The sequence below is a fragment of the Chanos chanos genome, chromosome 5 (assembly GCF_902362185.1).
Source record: "Chanos chanos chromosome 5, fChaCha1.1, whole genome shotgun sequence".
Lineage (NCBI taxonomy): Eukaryota > Metazoa > Chordata > Actinopteri > Gonorynchiformes > Chanidae > Chanos > Chanos chanos.
The window spans coordinates 30,776,813-30,795,608 of NC_044499.1; the positions used below are offsets into that span (position 1 = coordinate 30,776,813).

The window sequence follows — 18,796 nt, forward strand, 5'->3', positions numbered from 1 at the left end:
CCCATCACTGGCACAGCACTGATCCAATTTCGAGAAAAGGAGAGAAAAACAAAATAAAACAGATAGACAATCAGCTGACCATCAGGGTGCTCGTAGGGCAGCCAGGTGTGTTTGACGTTCTTGTGGTACTTGTTGCTGCGTTGGACACACTGCTGGGCTCGGAAGTCCTCGTAAGGCCCGGGGCACTCCTCAGTGTTACACATCTGATAGTCAAAGGCCGACCCGGGACAGTCTCTGCCTCCGTATGCAGGCCTTACAGAGAAAAAAAAGAACACCACCACAGCCCTGAATGAGAGCAGAGCTCTGCAGGAATGGGGTCTGAAACCATTTTACGTCGCTTTGTGCAGGGTACGACCAGATGCTGTGCTAAAGAACGCAATAAAAAAATTCACTGCTTCTTAAAATCTGTCAGCACTTAAAAAAAAAAAAATACAAAACAGTGGCATTTTGGAGGTACTCAACACTTGCATTGTGAATCACAGTATCAGACACAGACCTTGCAGTCCAGCTGTCAGATGATAAAATGTGTAAAAGATAGGAGGGCTGGTGGGTGGGTACACATGACAATGGGGAACATATCAAAGACTGAGACTCATCCAATGGAAAACTAGCAACATAAATACAACCCAGCACACAAACTCTCCGGCACATTCAACTTCTCTTACTTGCTTTTATAAGTGTATTTGTGTGTGTGTGTGTGAGGAGCTTACGCTGGATTGTTACACTGGCGGCTGCGTGACCGGATGCCCCCTCCGCAGGTTCGAGAGCAGGAGCCAAACTTGGTCCAGGAACTCCATGCACCATCATGACCATACGGCTGATGTGAGGATCTCCAGATACAGTGGCCTTTGAAACACCACTATACACACACACACGCACACAAACACACATACACGTACACGTACATGTACACACACACAGAGAGAGAGAGAGAGATGAGAGGCACACTACTTTTTTCACATGGGAAATTTAAACCAATTAAAAATAACAGTAGGATCTACACAAGATCTTTATGACTCTTAACGAGGTTGTAGAGTACTGTATTGAGAAAAAAAATCTGAATTAAACATCCACTCATGGAAAGCTGCAGCATATTGCTAAAGCTCAACAGTCCAGCCATGTGTGACTGCATCGCACCAGCAGGCAACAAAAATTTATATTAATGACTTTGATGAGAGCAGACATATCGCCTACACAACTCACATATGCACACATACACACACAGACAAAGAGAGTTGCCAAGGGCGAACTGGTGCGCACACATATAATGTAGATTCATTATTTCACTAATCCGAAGGCATCAAATTAAATTAAATCAATCCGATTAAATCGTAGCACTACATTTAGAGATACTTCAAGCATCGAGTGGGGAAAAAAAAACCCAAATACCCGTCACATATCGTATGAACCATTAAGAGTTAACCTCGAATATCTTGAAGCGACATTTCACATAGAATAGTCCAAACAAGGCAAACTGACACCTCAGTCCGTTCCACGGCATACAAACTGATAGACATTAATAGAAAGCTACAGAGCAGGCATTAGCAGGTATTAGCATGTTGTTTGTCCAGATGTGTGTCACGTCTCTTGAGCAATTCCTCATACACCCCGTATAATTGAGGTCATGACCCAGTCCTTTAACAGAGCAGCCCCCATTGACAAGTAATGTAAGCTACTGTTTGGGGGAAAAAAATGTAATGACTACGCTCTAATAAACAAATAGCCCTATAAACGGACTTATGTTTCATAGGAGGAGTCCTCCTATCAAAAGAAGTTGCAGAAGTAGCTTTGCCTCATTTCCTGGTATACACCTGAGATAATGCCAACTAAACTGTCCATCTCATTTTAATAAGAGTCAGTGAGACAATTTCACTTCAATGAGACATCTCAATGAGTCATCTTATTGGGACCTGATCCCATTATAGTTGTAACAGTGAGAGTATTAATCTCATCATGAGAAATAAACAGAGCACATTTTTCTCTGCAGTGACGATCTGTCATCTCACTGAGACAACACTAAGACCATTTCATCTCAGTGACACCTCAGATGTCCACAATTTAAACAGAACTGAATGAAGGAAACTCAAGAAAAAAGCCAGCGAAATGAACAACCCAAAACAATTTATTTACTGTGAATTGGAGCTTCACAGCATAGTAACGAGCATTAATTCAGCACTCATTAAAAACCTCTGAGAAAATCTAAGAAACAAAAAAAACCCTGATACACAGCCATTTGAGCAGTACAGCATACATCACTGGCACAGACATTACCAACCTTCCCTGGCGCACATTCAGTGCCATCCACAGGTGGGCCCTTTTTGGTCTTACAGAAGTACTGGTTGTCAGGGTGACTGCACCACAGCTGTTTACAGGGGTCGTAGGTTCGGAACTGATGGAGAGAGAGAGAGAGAGAGAGAGAGAGAGTAGAACTCAAGCCAGGCTGATAGTGTGTAAAGATATAGTTTTACAGATCTTTTGTAAAGAAAGTTGAGTCTCATTTTGCTGTTTTTTGTTATTACGACAAATAAGCTACCCTCAGATCGGTCTGTGATCACTTTAACATTTAACAGTCAGTATGTGAGAAGGAAAGAACACATTTTAGTGGTCAGGCAAAGAGGTGAGGCCTCTTGGTCCTAAATTAACAAGGGGATGCAGAGAAAAGTTTTGATGAGGGATGCCACTTCTATCCAAAGCTGAGAGGAGAATTGTGAGTTTGGGGTTTAAATGTATCAAACACTGTACTTACAGCTGTGCACATTTTGTACCCCACTCCGAAATCAAAGCGACACTGCTCATCCATAGAGTAGTTGATTCCCGGGAGCTCAGGCAGCTTGGGCCATTTATGTTCAAAAGGATCATCCAAAAGGCAGTCATAAGAGCTACGCACAGGGGACAGAAAGCAACAGCTGTTTACACATGGCACATCACTCGAGTGAGGGCTGCATGGACGTGCTCATTTCATATGAAGTGTGGCGGGGAAGCAATCCGTGTCTCGCACGGAAAACTGAGAGCTGGAAAAAGAGACACCAGAACGAAGGCTTACTGGATGTAACGGTTGAGTTCCTGTTTGCTGCAGCGTGACCAGTGGTATCGATGGAAAGCTGCCTGAACCAGTGGAGCCATTATACTGCCCATACTGGTCTCATCCGCACAGCGATTCCCCTGTCCATCATGCTCCATACCTAACCTATTACAACAGGGAACATATGTAACAGTCCGTAAACATTTTAAGTCGCCTTTAGGGTATCATCCGACACGACATAATGCTTTACACTCTGGGTTTGCCATTCACTTCATGAATGGTTACACCAAATAACACAAATTGTGTATGTGCAATGTTACGTGCCCACTCTGACACGTCACTACAATATAAGAGTCAGGAGGAGCAGGCATGGCAAATTTTGTCACACTCTTAACGTGGTTTCTAACACAACATCATAACTGTGAAAGAAAGTCATTTTGGTGTAAAGTCATTCATCACTGACATCAATTCCTGTCATAAAACCCCCACATAGTGCCATATAAATGAAAGGATATGCTTGCTGCACATAGTAGTTTCAACTTAAATTCCCTCCATTCCTCTGAAAGTATAGCATTTCTCCCACTTTCATCTTAGGGTGTACTTATCAAAAATTGATTTATTGATTTGTAGACTCTGAAGTCTAGACTGCCTGAGGCAGAATTTTTAGCTGCACTGTCCTCTTCCTCGAAGTCACTCAATTCAGAATCTGATTCAAGTGACTATAATTACGTCTAACCTATCAACCTCAGATTAGAGTCTTGTGTAAAGGGATTAAGAATGGGTAATTATTCAACTGTAGACAACAGCACAGTAACTGCATATTACCAACCTACTCATAACACAGAACGAAATTCTCAGAAGTTTTTTTAACACCTCAATAGGGTACAAGTGTTTTAAGTGAACAATACTTACCCAGTGTCAAACAAAACACTATGACTTCATACTTCATTCTACGCATGCTTCACAGTGTCATGGCTTTGTCATCTTTCATCTGATGAAAGTCTTTTTTTTTCCCATGTCTCTGGCCATTATGAACAAAAGAGCTAAATCCAGCAGGAGATGGAACGTTTATTGTACCTCTTGTGTAATGTTCCTGGCAGATGTGTGCTCGCCCATTCCAATCCATATGGATGGAAAATATAAGACAAAGATGTGAAGCTCTTTCACAAAAGGTCTGATCCCTCTGCTGATTCAGCTCCCTTTCTATAGGGGGTGCTGTTGGGCTGCCCACTTGATGTCAGACATTCTGCAACAGGGCCAGTACTCACAAAGCCTTTCAGAGTATGGAAACTGCGCTAAATCTTTGACATTTCTGAGAATGACTCAATTTTTGCTTCTACTTTTACAATGGGGTTATAAAAGTCATCCATAAACATTGCTTGAAAGTGCTTTGAAAACACTTCTAAATTGACCATAATTTAAAACACCTCGTGCGGTGTCCTTAATAGGTCTACACAGGAAATGGTTTAATGGAAGAGAAAGAAAGAGAGGGAGAATTAGAGAGCAGCATCTTAGGACTAGGAAGAATGACAATCTGAAATCGCACAATTACTCAGTGCATAGTGTTAATGCAAAGGTATAGCTACATGTGTGCGTACATAGATAATACAGAATGCAAGGAGGATCGACAGCCTCCATTGTAGAGGGCTAAAACCAACACAGTGCCAACATGACAGACACACAATTCCTGGTAAAAGTACCAAAAAAATTCTATAGAAATAATTTTGAATTAATCTGAATAATTTTTTTTTTTTTTTTTTTTAATTTTTAAATTTTTCACATTTTGGTAAAACATGCAAAGAGTACATCAACACTGACACCCGTTTCACTCCATCAGATGTAACAAGCTAATTGCGATGAACACTTGAGATGGTTTTGGGTGGAATCATTTAATCGCTGACCAGAATCAGAAAAGGAGACGTCTACTTCCACGTAAGATGTTAATGCAGGACAACTTATTTAAACTTGTTCTGGCCTACAAAGGCCATCCAGTCTACACAGGCATGGCAGAACCAACAGTCCTAACACTGATTCATATGTTTTTTATCAATGTCAGTTAGCACTTCAAAATACTTCCGTACAACAATTCCAGAACTGTCTGAACTTGAAGTTTCCTTGAATTGTACTTGTGGTAAATTTCATATTCCAGTTGTACTGTTTTCTCGGTTCAATATGCAAATTCAGGCAAAGTGATTTACTCTTTAAATTGCCTTGGTTGCATTTTGTAAGTAGTTAAAAAAACACAGAAAGATTACTGAGTCCACAGGGCCTTTAGCTTTCTTCTTGGCGATTCATTCTATCACAGTATGTAAGATACAGAGGGACTGATCAGAGAGCTATCAGTTCTAACATACTTCGCAGAGTTGAAATGATACTTTGCACTTTGTTAGAATATTCTACTACAAAGCCTCAGCTACAACACAAAGCAGTTGAAACTGCATCATAAGGCCATGAAACAAATGTCTAAGTCGCAAAGAGTAAGAATATTTTCGTACCCAACTTTAATGTAGGAACCAAGCTAATGCAATTCCAGTCCCATGCCCTCTAAATCTGCAGAATACATCATATTCATTATACTGCTTGTCATACAGTGAAAGGTACACATATCATTAAAAGGTGGCAACAAAAACTTACACGTGACCGGTCTCATGAGCGACCACAAACGCTGAGGAGAATCCGTCTTCATGGTTTAGCGTACAGCTCCTGAGGGGGTGGCACATTCCTGTCACCGGGGCGTAACCTGGGCAACAGAGATGAAAGAATAATGATGATGAATTGGAATGCAGGCTCAGGAGCCTATTCGGACAACAAGGACATAGGTGAGACAGATTTCAGGGTTCCGGATCCTTTACTGGGAGATGACAGGCAGGATCAGTTTGTTAGTTCACGTTACTGATAAAAAGGTATGCAGTTGACTGACAGTGAAACTGATGAGTTACAGCAGAACATGAGCATGTGCTAAATCAAATGTGCTCACGTTTGCTGCATTTCTTTTCAACTACACTTGGATTGGTTGACAAAGACAATGACAGTGTAAAAGATAGGGCAGCCCAATTTGCCAAAATGGGAGAACAGAACAAATAAACCTATGAAAACAGTTGTATAGTCATGACAATATAGTTTACAATGTCAGAGTGTGAGCACTGCCAAAGAGCAAGCTCTCATAAAAGCATTTTATTACGAATCCCAGCCAACGAGGAGAGACAACCACACAAGACGCGATGAGGGGATCAATTCTCACCACACAACATGACAAGACACGACACATGAGGCAAAGCACAACAGATACTCGATCAAGAGGTGTGCAGTGACAGAGCTTAGCATGTTTTGGCCAGTCTAGAAGAGCAGTCTGGCACCCAGTTATGGCTCTCTGTTGAGTTTAAAACCCAATTGTCATGCTATTTGACCACAAGAAGATCTTTGGCATGCAGGTGAAATGCAGAAAATGCAAGACTGAAGAGTATTTGGGGCCCACTTTTGAAGCATCTGTATAACAAAGAGCTGGCAGAGATTCGACACTAGAGTGCTACAGTGACTGCTGGCCACATTCATTAAAAGATCAATAACCTCTTAGCCCATAGCAACTTAGCATTCCATTGCAACAGGAGCACTTTGACTTCATGGATATTATTCCTGATAGTTTCAATGCCTTGTAGCCATTTGTGCTGGGGCAGGTTATTGGATTTTCTTTTTACATAATCAGAGTTAAAAGTCAAACACATTTTCAGCCAGCCTGTTGAATTGCATAAGACTCAAAGCAGGGGAGCTAGCTTGCTAAGCCGTTTATCTGCTGCCAGATAAATGGTTTTCAGGAGAATGCCACTGACATTCCCTTGAAAAAGCCAGAATGAACTTTAGCATTGTTCGCAAGGCGACAGCATACTGCAGTGCAACGCTTAAGTCATACAGGTAACTGCCAAAATAAAGGAAACAACAACAGAAATAATATACACAGGGCTATCAGCCAGCATGAGCCACCTAAACAGCCTCAGTGTGCCTTGGCATACATTCTCCAAGTGTCTGGAACTCAGCTGGGGGTACGCGACATCACCCTTTTGGGAAAATATTTGGTGTATTGTTGATGACGGTGGAAAATCCCACTTCAGGCGTTGTTCCAGAGTCTTTCATAAATGTTCAACTGGGTTGAGATCTAATGACTGAGATGGCCATGGCATATGGCTGTACATTGTTTTCATGTTCACTAAATCAAGTGCCATTTACACTTGCACCCTATGGATGGGGTCACTGCCATTCTGGAAGAGACCAGTACCACCCGGAGAGAAATGTTACACCAGATGACAAAGTGCACGAGAATGGCTTTGCACTTATTGCCGCATACCTGCTTTGTGAGGGGTTGAGTGGACGTAACCTACACCATGGAAAATACTTCCCACACCGTAACAGAGACACCAGAGGCCTTTGCTGTGGGAAACAAGCATTTGGATGAGTAGGTTTTTCGTGCACTCATCCCCTTTTTGAGAACAGGGAGACGGATGAGTCATTAAACCATACGAGTTTTGTTCCGCAGTTCAGAAGACCACCACCTGTGCTGCTTGGATCATTCAGTGCCAAGAACCTCAGTGCAAATATGCACTTTCTGATGTAATTAGGGATTTATACACTCTTGATTCCGCTGCTTGCTAACGCCCTAACTTTGCAGTCAACCGATTCATAATTAATTATTTTTTTTGTCAACTGATTTAGAGCAGCTTGATAGGTTTAGCCTGCATCACAAACTACGCTGCACAGACATCATAGCTAAGGTGTAGGCATGCTTGACCACATTTGATATTAGCTGATGATTTTTTTCCGTTAGACTTCCATGTCAGCATCGTCCGACACTGTTTCTAATCAATCATCAGCAAAAAGCAGCTTTAAAAAAAAAAAAAAAAAAAAAAAAGTGACCGTACAGCTTATGGGATGGTAACGCCTGTATGGAAGCACCAGCCTTCAATGTATTTTTAGCCCTTGATTTTGGCAGTTAGCTGTAGACCATAACATTCTGTTTCCTTTATTTTGACAGTTAAATGTAGGTCATGATGTCACAACCACAAAGAATTCATAACAAAACTGTTTGAGAATTCATAATAAGATATCACTCTGCCTAAGTCACTGAACATGACCTGCCACAAATCCACTCACGATCATAGCCTTCCATTTCATTTCCCCTCCCCATAAAATTATTTTGAAACGCCGACACCCCGATAATTGTTTCAATAGTTTGAACTGAACTTTTAGGTATTTGCAGGTGGTAATTTTGTCAAGTTTGAAACACCAGATTTGTACAGCAGATCCAGAGTGCACTGAACCTTAGGCAAATCTCCCAGACTGTTTGTTTGGGTAAGCCTCTCTGTGGATCAGTGGGGTTGCATCAATACACTCAAAGGGCTATATTTGGACTTAGAATCTCCCAACTTGTAGTCAAATCCTTACAAGACAGTGCAATGTTTACCTCCAGGGCTGTGAGACTGCACCTTGAAAACCACAAGGTGGGCCCTAGCAAGCCGAAAGGCCCATGGATACTGGCATGTTTTTGGCACAACAGAATCCGTCACCATAGTAACATTTGAAGTGTGAAACCGCAAGCAGGTAGCGCTGATTGTCTTTTACACATGGCATGTGTATCTCACAAAAGTAATCACACTTCCATCAGCAGAGGGGCACTGAACTTCAAAAGAGATGAACTTCAAAAGAGATGATGTTTCTGTTGGCACATTTCAGTGATCAAGCTAATGGAAATACTTGGTGTTGATGATGGTTATCATCTAAAAGAAAGTCTCTAATCAAGGACGTCTTTACAAACAGTTACGTTCAATTACAATCCATCAGTTTGTAGAATGTAACTTGTCGTCTTGATATACCCAAATGCCAAATGATAGTGCTGTCATGTAACTTAATTTTATGCCATTTTATTTTGGGTGTGCCATTTTAAACAACAGATCTTTATCATCTTCAAATGTGAAAGTAAACAAAAACCTAAAAATGCAATGAACAAGCTGTCTGTTTTTGTATGCGAGGAAAAACAAAATTGAAGAAACACTTTTTATATTGGTTGCGAACATTCCACAGGAAAACAAAAACTGATTATGTTAAATATTAAAAACTAACGATGATTTTATTTAGAATGGCAGTAAAATGTTAATAAAATTGTTTTTAGAAGTCTAAGTGTTATGACATGTGTTGATGATTGATTGCTTGAGTAAATAATTTTTTTTTTCACAATTCTGGAGAACCTACATGCATAGTTTCCAGTTAAACAAAGTGAATAGTTATGGGTGACGTGTTTGGTTCAGTTCTGGGGGGAGGTAAAGTTATCATAGAGACATCTAAATGGTTACTTTTCAGTGTGGACAGGCAGGCACCTACTGTACAAACTAAATGACACAGAAGACAGTCTGATGTCAAATGTCGATTTCCATGGTTAGTAATTACACTGATGTGCATTTTCTTTTCCCTCTACATGCCAAAAACTCCTTTGGGATTAGTGGTAATATGGTGAATTTCTTTGTTTGTTTTTGGATAGCACAGGTTGGCACCAATGCCAGGTCAGCGTAAAGGTGCTGGGAAACTCCAAATGGTGCCTGAGGTGGCAAAGGAGCTTCAGACATAGTCTCAGCAACTCCTCCAGGTTTCTTTCCAAGACCTTTACCTGAGCATTGGCCAAAGAACCAACTCTTTGTGGATGGAAGAAGATATGAGCACTTACTCTGCACAGTCCTCGATCGAGAGAAATTCAGTACCTTGCATACCTGCGGGACCAAAATCTTGCCTTGTCAGGAAGATAGCATGATCATGGTACTCAGCGTGGTTGGGATCCAGCCTCTGCTGAGTGTTGGCCCACCGACACACCTGCTCCAGACTTCGCGACGGATTCCCACGCTCTATCAGACTGATAGACTGAACAAAACAAAAAAAAACACACATACAAACACACACACACACAGGAACACCCACACAGACACACACACAAATCGACAGCATATTAAATATTAAACAAACAAATAAAAAAAAGAGACTCTCATTCAGCAACTAACTATCTTTATAAGAAGTGAACGGGTTCACAGATCAAAGGGACAAACCACAAAGGCAAAAAATCTGTCAACAGAAACGGTCTTTTATCTTTCTACGGTTTAGCGATCATGAAAACAGTTTAGCAATGCTGAAAAGGGTATTACAAGACATGACACATTCATGAGACACGGTCCTGACCAAACACAAATTGATCCCATTCAAATTGCATAGACTTTAGATACATAATTAGACCACTGGACAAAGCATTAATTTGCAATCAAGTTAGCCTACACCTACACACAAGTTCTTTTTTTTTAACTGGGTCAATACTGGGCAAGTTCATTTATTAGTCTAGATGTATACTACATGAATAAGAACTGTTACCACATCTACTGAAGCAGTGATAAAATATTTTAAAAAGATGGCATTCCATCGCTAATCAGGCAAACAAAGAGGACATAAATACACTCAAACACAGTGGAGCACATTTTATTTATGAAGTAAAAATAACCCATCATTAATTTTGCAATTTAAAAAAAAACGATGTTGGATCAGAGGGATCTTATTAGGCCCAGTCTAAGCACAGAGTTCCTGCTGAGTTTGCCCTGTATCAATATCATTAGGACAATGCAGTCTCTCTCTCCAACAACAGAATTTAAAGACAGAACAAAACAAACAAAAAAAAAAACTACTCAAACTTGTGGAAGCTTGTCTGTTACTATTACAACATATGTCAATCACACTGACAGACAGCTCCAGAGTCCACCAAGACTTTCTTCTAGCCCTGTGGAGACCGCCTTTTCTCCTCTTTACAGAGGAATTTCTTTGTCTTTTCTTTTTTATTTTTTCTTAGCTCCTTCAACTGATAACTTGTTATTCCACTTAAAACTGTTGGCATGTATGTCTCCAACTGGAGGAACAGGGGCTGCATTATCAGATGGGTCCGTGTGGTAGACAAACCTGCTGTGTGTGAGTTGTGAGTGGTGGAGCAGATGACATGTGTGTGTTCCGGAGTTCAGAACCACGTGTGAACTTATTAGGTTCAATGCCGCCTTTTTGTTTGTGGACAAAAACATGGCCTTGTCAAAATACAGCTGAAGGTATCCAAAGAAATGCTTTCCTCTTGAACACAGGCTTTCTAATCAGCCACGGACTAAGTAAAAATCTACTGCCGTCCTCTTAGTCCTCTCAATACTTCATGGTAAATACAGATGACAGAGTCAAAATTCAAAGAGGTTTCATCCACCTCAAATTAAAAGTTACTGGTTCATAAACTAAAAATAACAGAGACACAGCTTACAATAAGAGTCTGAATATTCTCAAGCCAAAGTTTTACACTTCACTCTCAGACTAACTACTGGGTTCTCTATATGAACCTAAACTGGAATCCAGTCTTTGTCTGTCTGTCTGTCTGTGTGTGTCTGTCTGTCTCTCTCTTTTCTTTTTTTCTCTGTCTTTAGGCTGTTCTATGCTCTGGGTTGAACAGGGCCAGACATGCAGTGTGAATGGTAGACTGAGGATGGTTCTATCCACACTGGCCCTGTGTGTCACAATCAATTTAACACCACAGTGAGGCAAAAGCAGGGAGGAGGGCGGTAACCTTGGAGCCCTCAGAGGTCAACGGGGAAACAGACGCAGGCACAGACACGAACACATACGCAGACACAGACACGGACACACACTCTGCTCTCTGGGGCTAGCAAATGCCATGATATTGAACATTTACTTAACTGTAACATATGATGAGCTGTTAAATATAACTACAAAAAGCACCACAAATGTTGACAACGATGCCCTGAAAATCTCGTAGCAGGGCATGACAACCAACCAAACAACACTAGAGAAGCTAATTAAAAGTAGGCAACACAGTAAGTGCCATGTGCAACATCAAAGACCGCTCTGAGTGCTGTTCCACTCCACTGGATGTCTGAGGAGGTTCAGCAGTGTTTGGTACAACAGTGGACCCTCACAGTGATGTGTAAAATGGAGAAACATTGAACGTGTTCTTCTGGCTTCTGCAAACACACACACACACACACACACTAACTCACTCTCTCACACACACACTAACTCTCTCTCTCAAACACACAAAATCACTCTCTCTCACACACAGTAACTCAAACATACATACACACACACACACACACACACACACACACACACACACACGGTGTATTTGCTGTGACAACTTGCTGAAACGTCGAGCCCAGGCGAGACCAGGCCTGTCAGCCACAGGTGAAAGACAAAAATGATGAACTGATGTAACCAAAGCAGCCCAAACACCTCAGCTATCTCTGTATTGGGGCATCATACATTCAGCCTATATACAGACTACTGGAATCCAGGGCGGCAGGATGTAGCCTGACACTCTTTTGAACGTTATTTGAACGCATTTGTCATTGCTGATCTTATCTGTGAGTAGATTCTAATGAGCTGATTTAGACATGATTGGGAGACGGGTGAGATAAGAAGAGTTACGCTAAACTCTGAGGAACTGAACCAAGTGAAGTTGTTCCAGTCATAATTATAGCATATAAATTTAAAAATGCCTCCCAGGTAGCAGCCTTTACATAGCTATCAATGGTTGATAAAGAAAACCCTCTGTTTGTGAAAATAAAAGGAAGGTGAGGTTGCAGAAAATTCAGTGGAGGCTGTTGATACATTCTTAAGAACCTTGGAAAACACCTGAAGCCTTTGTAAAGTCAAAGTTATAGTCAGAGTGGCTAATGTGTATGTGTGTAATGTGGAACATTCTGAAGTTCACTTCAAGAAATATGCATCCTGATTCTTTTACCAATCAGATGAAGAAACAAAGTCTAGGCTGAAGCCATCTGGCTGGTAGCTATTAATCAAGTTATTCAGAAGCAAATTCAAAGGAAGCTATATGCTGACACAATCTGTCTGGCTGACTACTGCTGTTAGATTAATGAAGGACACATTCTTGCTGCAGGGAAAAGACAAGCTGTGTTGAGTGAGAAATCACCCCAGTCACTGTATATTTTTGTTTTTTTCACTGTATATTTTGGAGGAGCTGGTGGGATTGGTAACCTTACCTGGCGATATCCAACCATGATCATACGGACGAGGACAATGTTGATGTTGGTTCCCAGAGACTCATCATGGTAGATCTCATCAACCTGCACAGAGACAGAGAGACAAGGAGAGAGAGAGAGAACCCTCAGTAGGTGCAGTGAGGCATATCCACACAGCCATTAGGTTTGTGTGCCATCTCAGCTTTAGCTCCCAGAGAAACAAGGAGTTACAATGCCACTCAGCCATAGTAAATGTGAGCACCAGGTGAATGGTAATGCTCACACTCAGTTTGAAAGCACGAGTTCAGAGAAGGCGGGGGGGGGGGGGGGGGGGACCCTAATACAATATGAGATGATAGACAGTGAATGGAATGGTGACAAAAGAGGCACCTCCTGAGTTAGTTGCGCTCCATTTGCCAAAAATTGAAAGCGAGCGAGAGAGAGAGAGACAGATAGAGAGATAGAGTCTGGTACATTGTTTGCAAGAGGGATTGAAGGAAAGCAGAAGTGTCTGAGGAATGATCCTGCTTTTCTGGCCTGTTACGAAAGGTTCTGATTCTGATTACCCTAATGACTGACAGCTGATATATGCTAACCAACTGACTTTGCAATTCATGTGCGACTCATCTGAATACAACAAGTCAATGTTTGGTTGCTCTAAGTTTTAAAAAAAGAGCCCTGTACCAAGACCGACACAATGAGCAAAGACTTTTCAAAGTCTTGGCTTTAACAGCCATTCTTTTTGCACGAACAAGCACTGCTTAAAGAAAGAAAGAAAAAAAGAAAATCAAAATGTAAAAAATTGTTGCTAAATACTTCCATTGTTTCAGAGGGAGTTTTAAGGACACTTTGATTGAATTACGCAATTCGAGTTCTAGATTCTAAACATTCGCACAGGTCCCACTGACGGCTTGTGGAAAAGCCGTTGAGGGACAGCGTTCAGCGGGGAACAGCTGTGACATAGCTCAGGTTTCGGTTTTCAGGAAGCCGTGCTTCCAGCCACTGCCGAAGCACAGTCCCTCCATTCATTGTCTGGAGGTTTCCAAGTAGTCAAGAAATCCCTTAAACCTGAGGTCATTACTTTGACACTCAGAGCGCAAGGTGATTTCTTTTAAATATTCACGTAATTTAAACTGTAAATATGGCAGGCCAAAATAATTTGATATTCAGTGCTTGAGATATTTCTCTCTCTTTCCAATCGTGTGAATCTATTGATTGCTTCACAAAGACTAAGCACAGAATAAAGAGAAAAAGTAAGCATGCTGTTTGTCATGCGTTTATTCAGGGCTCTCTCTCCGTCAATCTCTCTGCACAACCTTTTTTTCCATCAACTGCATCACAATTCACCATCATGTCCCCTCATGGCCTGCTCAAAAATATACCCCATTCATTTTTAACCAAACATCATTCACTGACCACAGTGGTGTGTCCTGTATCTGTCATTCAAATGTTTGGATCCCAGCTGTACCACACTTGTCTACTGTGGCTAGTGGTCAAAGTCAATGGAACTGGCCTCATTCCGAGTTAAGCAGGCACGTTGACCAGGTTTTATCTAGCTTCCATTCGCTCACCCGTCTATGTGGTTGAGGGTATCATCCTGAAATTAGCATCTAAATGCAAGTGTGTTACATCGCTCAGTGATGCTACGCAGCTCATGGCATAAAAACAATCCAATGACTCTCTTATACACATATCAGGGAAACCCTAAGTTTGTATTTCTCCATAGCTGAATCGTTCTGTCTCCACACTTAGACCGGCTTTTTGGTCACCCAAGGCGAGTCTTTTTCAAACCAACTATGACTCCACAATCAAATGTGTGGTATCTAGTTAGGACACCAGCATGCAGCCAGCTGGGGCCTGCTGTTATGCAATAAGTGAGACGTATAAACTGAAAAAGACAAAATTAAAAAAAAAAATCTAAAAAAACTATGATTGCCGCTATGGTTAAGAATGTGCAAACTACACGTAATGAAGATCCCTTCTGGAGTCCAAAAAAAACAGTCAAACATCCACTGGAACGTGTTTTATCACTACCCAGTCATCCCCTAAACATGTCTGTACTAAATCAAGATCCACTGAAGTAATCAACAGGCCTCAATTTGTGGTCTCTCTCAAATTAGAGTAGACCTCTTGTTTTGTTTTTTTTTTCCTATAAATCAGGAGCAGAGAGAACATTGGCGCACATTAGGCATGTTGATAAGCAGCCTACCCCACCCGCCCAAGTCTAGACAGGGTTACTGAGTTTGACAAAAGCCCTCTCTCCCTCCCTGTATGAATTCTCAACCTGTCAAAGGGGCAAATACATGTTTGGCAGGCAGTCAGCTTTCTAAAGCATTTGTAATGCCAAGCTCCTCAGTCCAAAATGTAATGCCTGGCACACTCTAGCTGAGTTTCAAACAATTTTGCGCTTCATCCAGTAAATTATAGCTTTAAAAATATTCCTCTCCGTCCACGTTGCGGCAAGGTTCATCAGCATTAAAAGTGCATGAGAGAGAGTGTTTCGGATCGAACATTTGAAATGCAGCAGGCAAAAATCAAACAAACCTTAACTACTTAGTTTGAACTAAACCTCAATTCAGTATCATTTCACAGTATCATAAAGGGTTCACAGCTGATGGATCGAATATTATTAACTGGGCATGATCTTTTTCTGAACCAATAAAAGAAATATCAATATTTCATGTCTCAGTCGGCTAAAATAATGTCTACTTGTCTCTTTTTACCTGTGTTCCCCACAGCTGTACACACTGCACATGCCTTACAGTCAACAGAAAAAAACAGATAAAACAACAAACCGCGTAAATAAACATAAGGAACTCATACAGGGTCAAGTACTCCTTGTTCAATTAACTTCTTAATCCATATGCCTGCTTAATATTTAGTTTACATTTTAAAACCCCTCAAGAAAGCGTCTGCTCTGTGTTTCAGCTGAGGATGGCAAAAGTGCGCGTGTGTGTGTGTGTTTGTTGGGGGGAGAGAGAAGTTTGCTAAATCTGGCAGCCACTCAGATCTCTGTTAGTAACACAGCTAGCTCAGGTTTACAGTAAGCGCGAGAGCGATGATGCAATCTGTTTGAAAGGCATGCGAACACTGTCTCTGAAACGGAGAGATTGATGATGTCAGTGGTAACAGCTGTAAACAGACCCAGTCATGTGCTGAGTACTGCAGCAATGTCTCAGACGTGGCAGCATCACTTACCAATTAAAGGAATAAATACAGAAATGAACTAAACAGGTTTCTTCGACCTGGTAACCATATCATTAATGTTAATAAGACCAACCACACACATGCCCTGTTTCAAAAACAGCGAGAAAAGTATACCTCCTTCCAGGACTATAACCCCCACCAACCCCCCGCCCTACATGAGCAAGCATTTCCTAATTTACACGGTGACTGAAAGCATGGCGAATGACTTCAGTGACAGCTGAAAGGAGGCCACCATGTCTTAGTTTTTGTTTTTTTTCCCCTTGTATTTAATTGCTGCAGGAAACAAATGAAAAACAAAACAAAAAACAGAAAAGGAAAGCTGCAGATCCAATGGTTTTAGAGGCAGCTTCACTCCTTGCAGGACAGTCCAGAGCCAGCTTATTAATCACGACCAGCCATAGACACAAGCAATTTCTCAGACAAGTTCTAAGACTACTGGGTACAAATCTGTAGCAATAAAGTAAAATAAATGGACTGTAAAGTGGAACAGTTACTAAACTAGAACAGTTACCGCAAATATGTCATTTTGGCTTAATCAATATTGAACATAGCAGCTGAATGACCTCAAAGTTCCCTAGACTTGGGTTATGTATTGAGGTTGCTGAACTAAGTTTAATGTTGACCTATATCGTTGCGTTTATGTTGGGAGATCAGCGGATCGACTGTTGAAAGGGAAATGAGGACAGAATTCAAAATAGCCTCAGCCATTCCAAGGTCTAAATCAAATGTCATTAAAAAACTGTTTAATGGAGTTAAACATAATAATCTGACCCTGCGTGTTCCTGTTAAAATGTTTTGAACGTTTCTGGCCTATAAATCTGTAACTGCTAACAAATAAAAAATCTGACCGTTAGAATAAGTTATGAGAACCCCCCATAATACATTTTAAAAGGTCAAACTGGCACTGTTTATCAGACATACAAAACCACCTCTCAAACATGATTACTACAATCAAAGACTACTGAATGGTCCTAATCAGTAAGGGTTCAACCGTGGCAGGTTTTGACAAAATCAAAATCAAAAAGAAAAGAAAGAAAAGAACTACGCTGAAAACAACAATGACAACGACATCAAAATCAGCTGTGGTTTGGAGCTGTTGGTGGATATCTCTGGCTTGTGTACAACATTGCGCCGACTCATGGCAAATAAATAAATAAATACAAAAACAAATAAAGCAATAACAATCCAGTTGGTTTGGTTTTTCTCAAACAACACGTCCATTGTGTATTAGAGCGGCGCACAGGGCTGGGTGGCTTTGTCCCGGCAGGAGGATGGGCAGTAATCGGTCCCCTCGGAGAGAGTTTCTCCAGGTGGTACTGCTACTCAAGGGGGGGAAAAACGGTGGGAGGGAATTGGGGGGCCGGATTTGAGAGGCTCGAACTCTGAGACACAACAAGCTCTTGGCTTAGCTGTGTTGCTAAAGAGTATTTTGTGTATGTGGACTGAACCTATCCAAAACACACAGGGGTGAAAAGCTTCTTCTTCCTTTTGATCGCTGATGAATCACCACATTGTGTCAGAAGAGCTGAAAGTGACAGTATTTGACAGTGTGTGTCAAATTATTTTGTGTTGTATGTGATAAAACTGCCAGATTCATTAGCCTGCACAGTGTCTCACAGATTTCATGAATGAGAACAGACATATTCTCACTCTCTGAGGCCATGAAGGCATTGGGCTGACATTTTTGAACATAAAACCATAAGGATGTGAAACTGAACCCCATGTGGGAACAAAGTGAAGGTTTGTAATGACTTCTCATTGTGTCTTTTTGACCAGAGCTTATTAGCTGCACAGCCTCAGTGTTGTCACACACCCTGTATTTGTCAAAACGCCTTGGTGTTGATGAAAGCTGATTCATAGTCCTAACCACCCTCAGTGATCTGTGGTTGTGTGTGTATGTGTGCGAGAGAGTGTGTGTGTGTGTGTGTTCGCACCTATGATTGTGGCCGTGTGTGTGACTGTATCTGTGCATTTGTGTGTATGAGTGTGTATTTGTCAGTGAAAACACATGACAAAACTGGCCCAGTCTCCTTTCCAACCTCAGTGATCTGTGGATCTGTGTGTGCGATATGTATGTATGTGCGTGAGCATGTGTGTCTGCATGTGTGTGTCTGTGCGTGTGCGCACATGTGGGCACACCTGTGTTTGCAGTTGTGTGATTGAGTGTGTGTGTGTGTGTGTGTGCTGTCAAATCGCCTGTGGTGGTTCACTCCCGCCCTCTGGCCCCTCTCCTCACTCTGCCAGAGCAATAATTGGCCCAGCGCAGCTAATCAGACCACCGTGCCGGGGCCTGATCGTAACTGTTACAGAGTGAAGCCAGCCCCCTGTGAAAATCTGACTTGGAAGGTTTAACAGCTGTAATCAGATTAAGGTGGCAGGAGCTGGTGGAACCCCTAATGAACAAGCTTTCTTTTTTTTCCTTTCTCTCGCTTTCTTCCATTCTTTCTCTCTCTCTCTCTCTCTCTCTCTCTCTCACTTTCTCTGTCTCGCTCTCTCTCTCTCTCTCTCTCTCTCACTTTCTCTC

At 41.5% G+C, this 18,796-nt stretch overlaps 1 protein-coding gene across 1 annotated transcript in view; it reads right to left on the reverse strand.

Moving 5' to 3' along the window:
• The window catches only part of adamts14 (ADAM metallopeptidase with thrombospondin type 1 motif, 14), a 48,731-nt gene that overhangs the window by 11,954 nt on the left and 17,981 nt on the right, over positions 1-18,796 (reverse strand). The window contains exons 5-12 of the mRNA XM_030774867.1: positions 13,087-13,170; positions 9,772-9,919; positions 5,657-5,762; positions 3,044-3,187; positions 2,747-2,879; positions 2,276-2,389; positions 711-859; positions 80-252 (exon numbers count right to left, since the gene is read on the reverse strand). Coding sequence (XP_030630727.1) covers positions 80-252; positions 711-859; positions 2,276-2,389; positions 2,747-2,879; positions 3,044-3,187; positions 5,657-5,762; positions 9,772-9,919; positions 13,087-13,170 — 1,051 coding nt within the window. The remainder of the gene's footprint in view (positions 1-79; positions 253-710; positions 860-2,275; positions 2,390-2,746; positions 2,880-3,043; positions 3,188-5,656; positions 5,763-9,771; positions 9,920-13,086; positions 13,171-18,796) is intronic.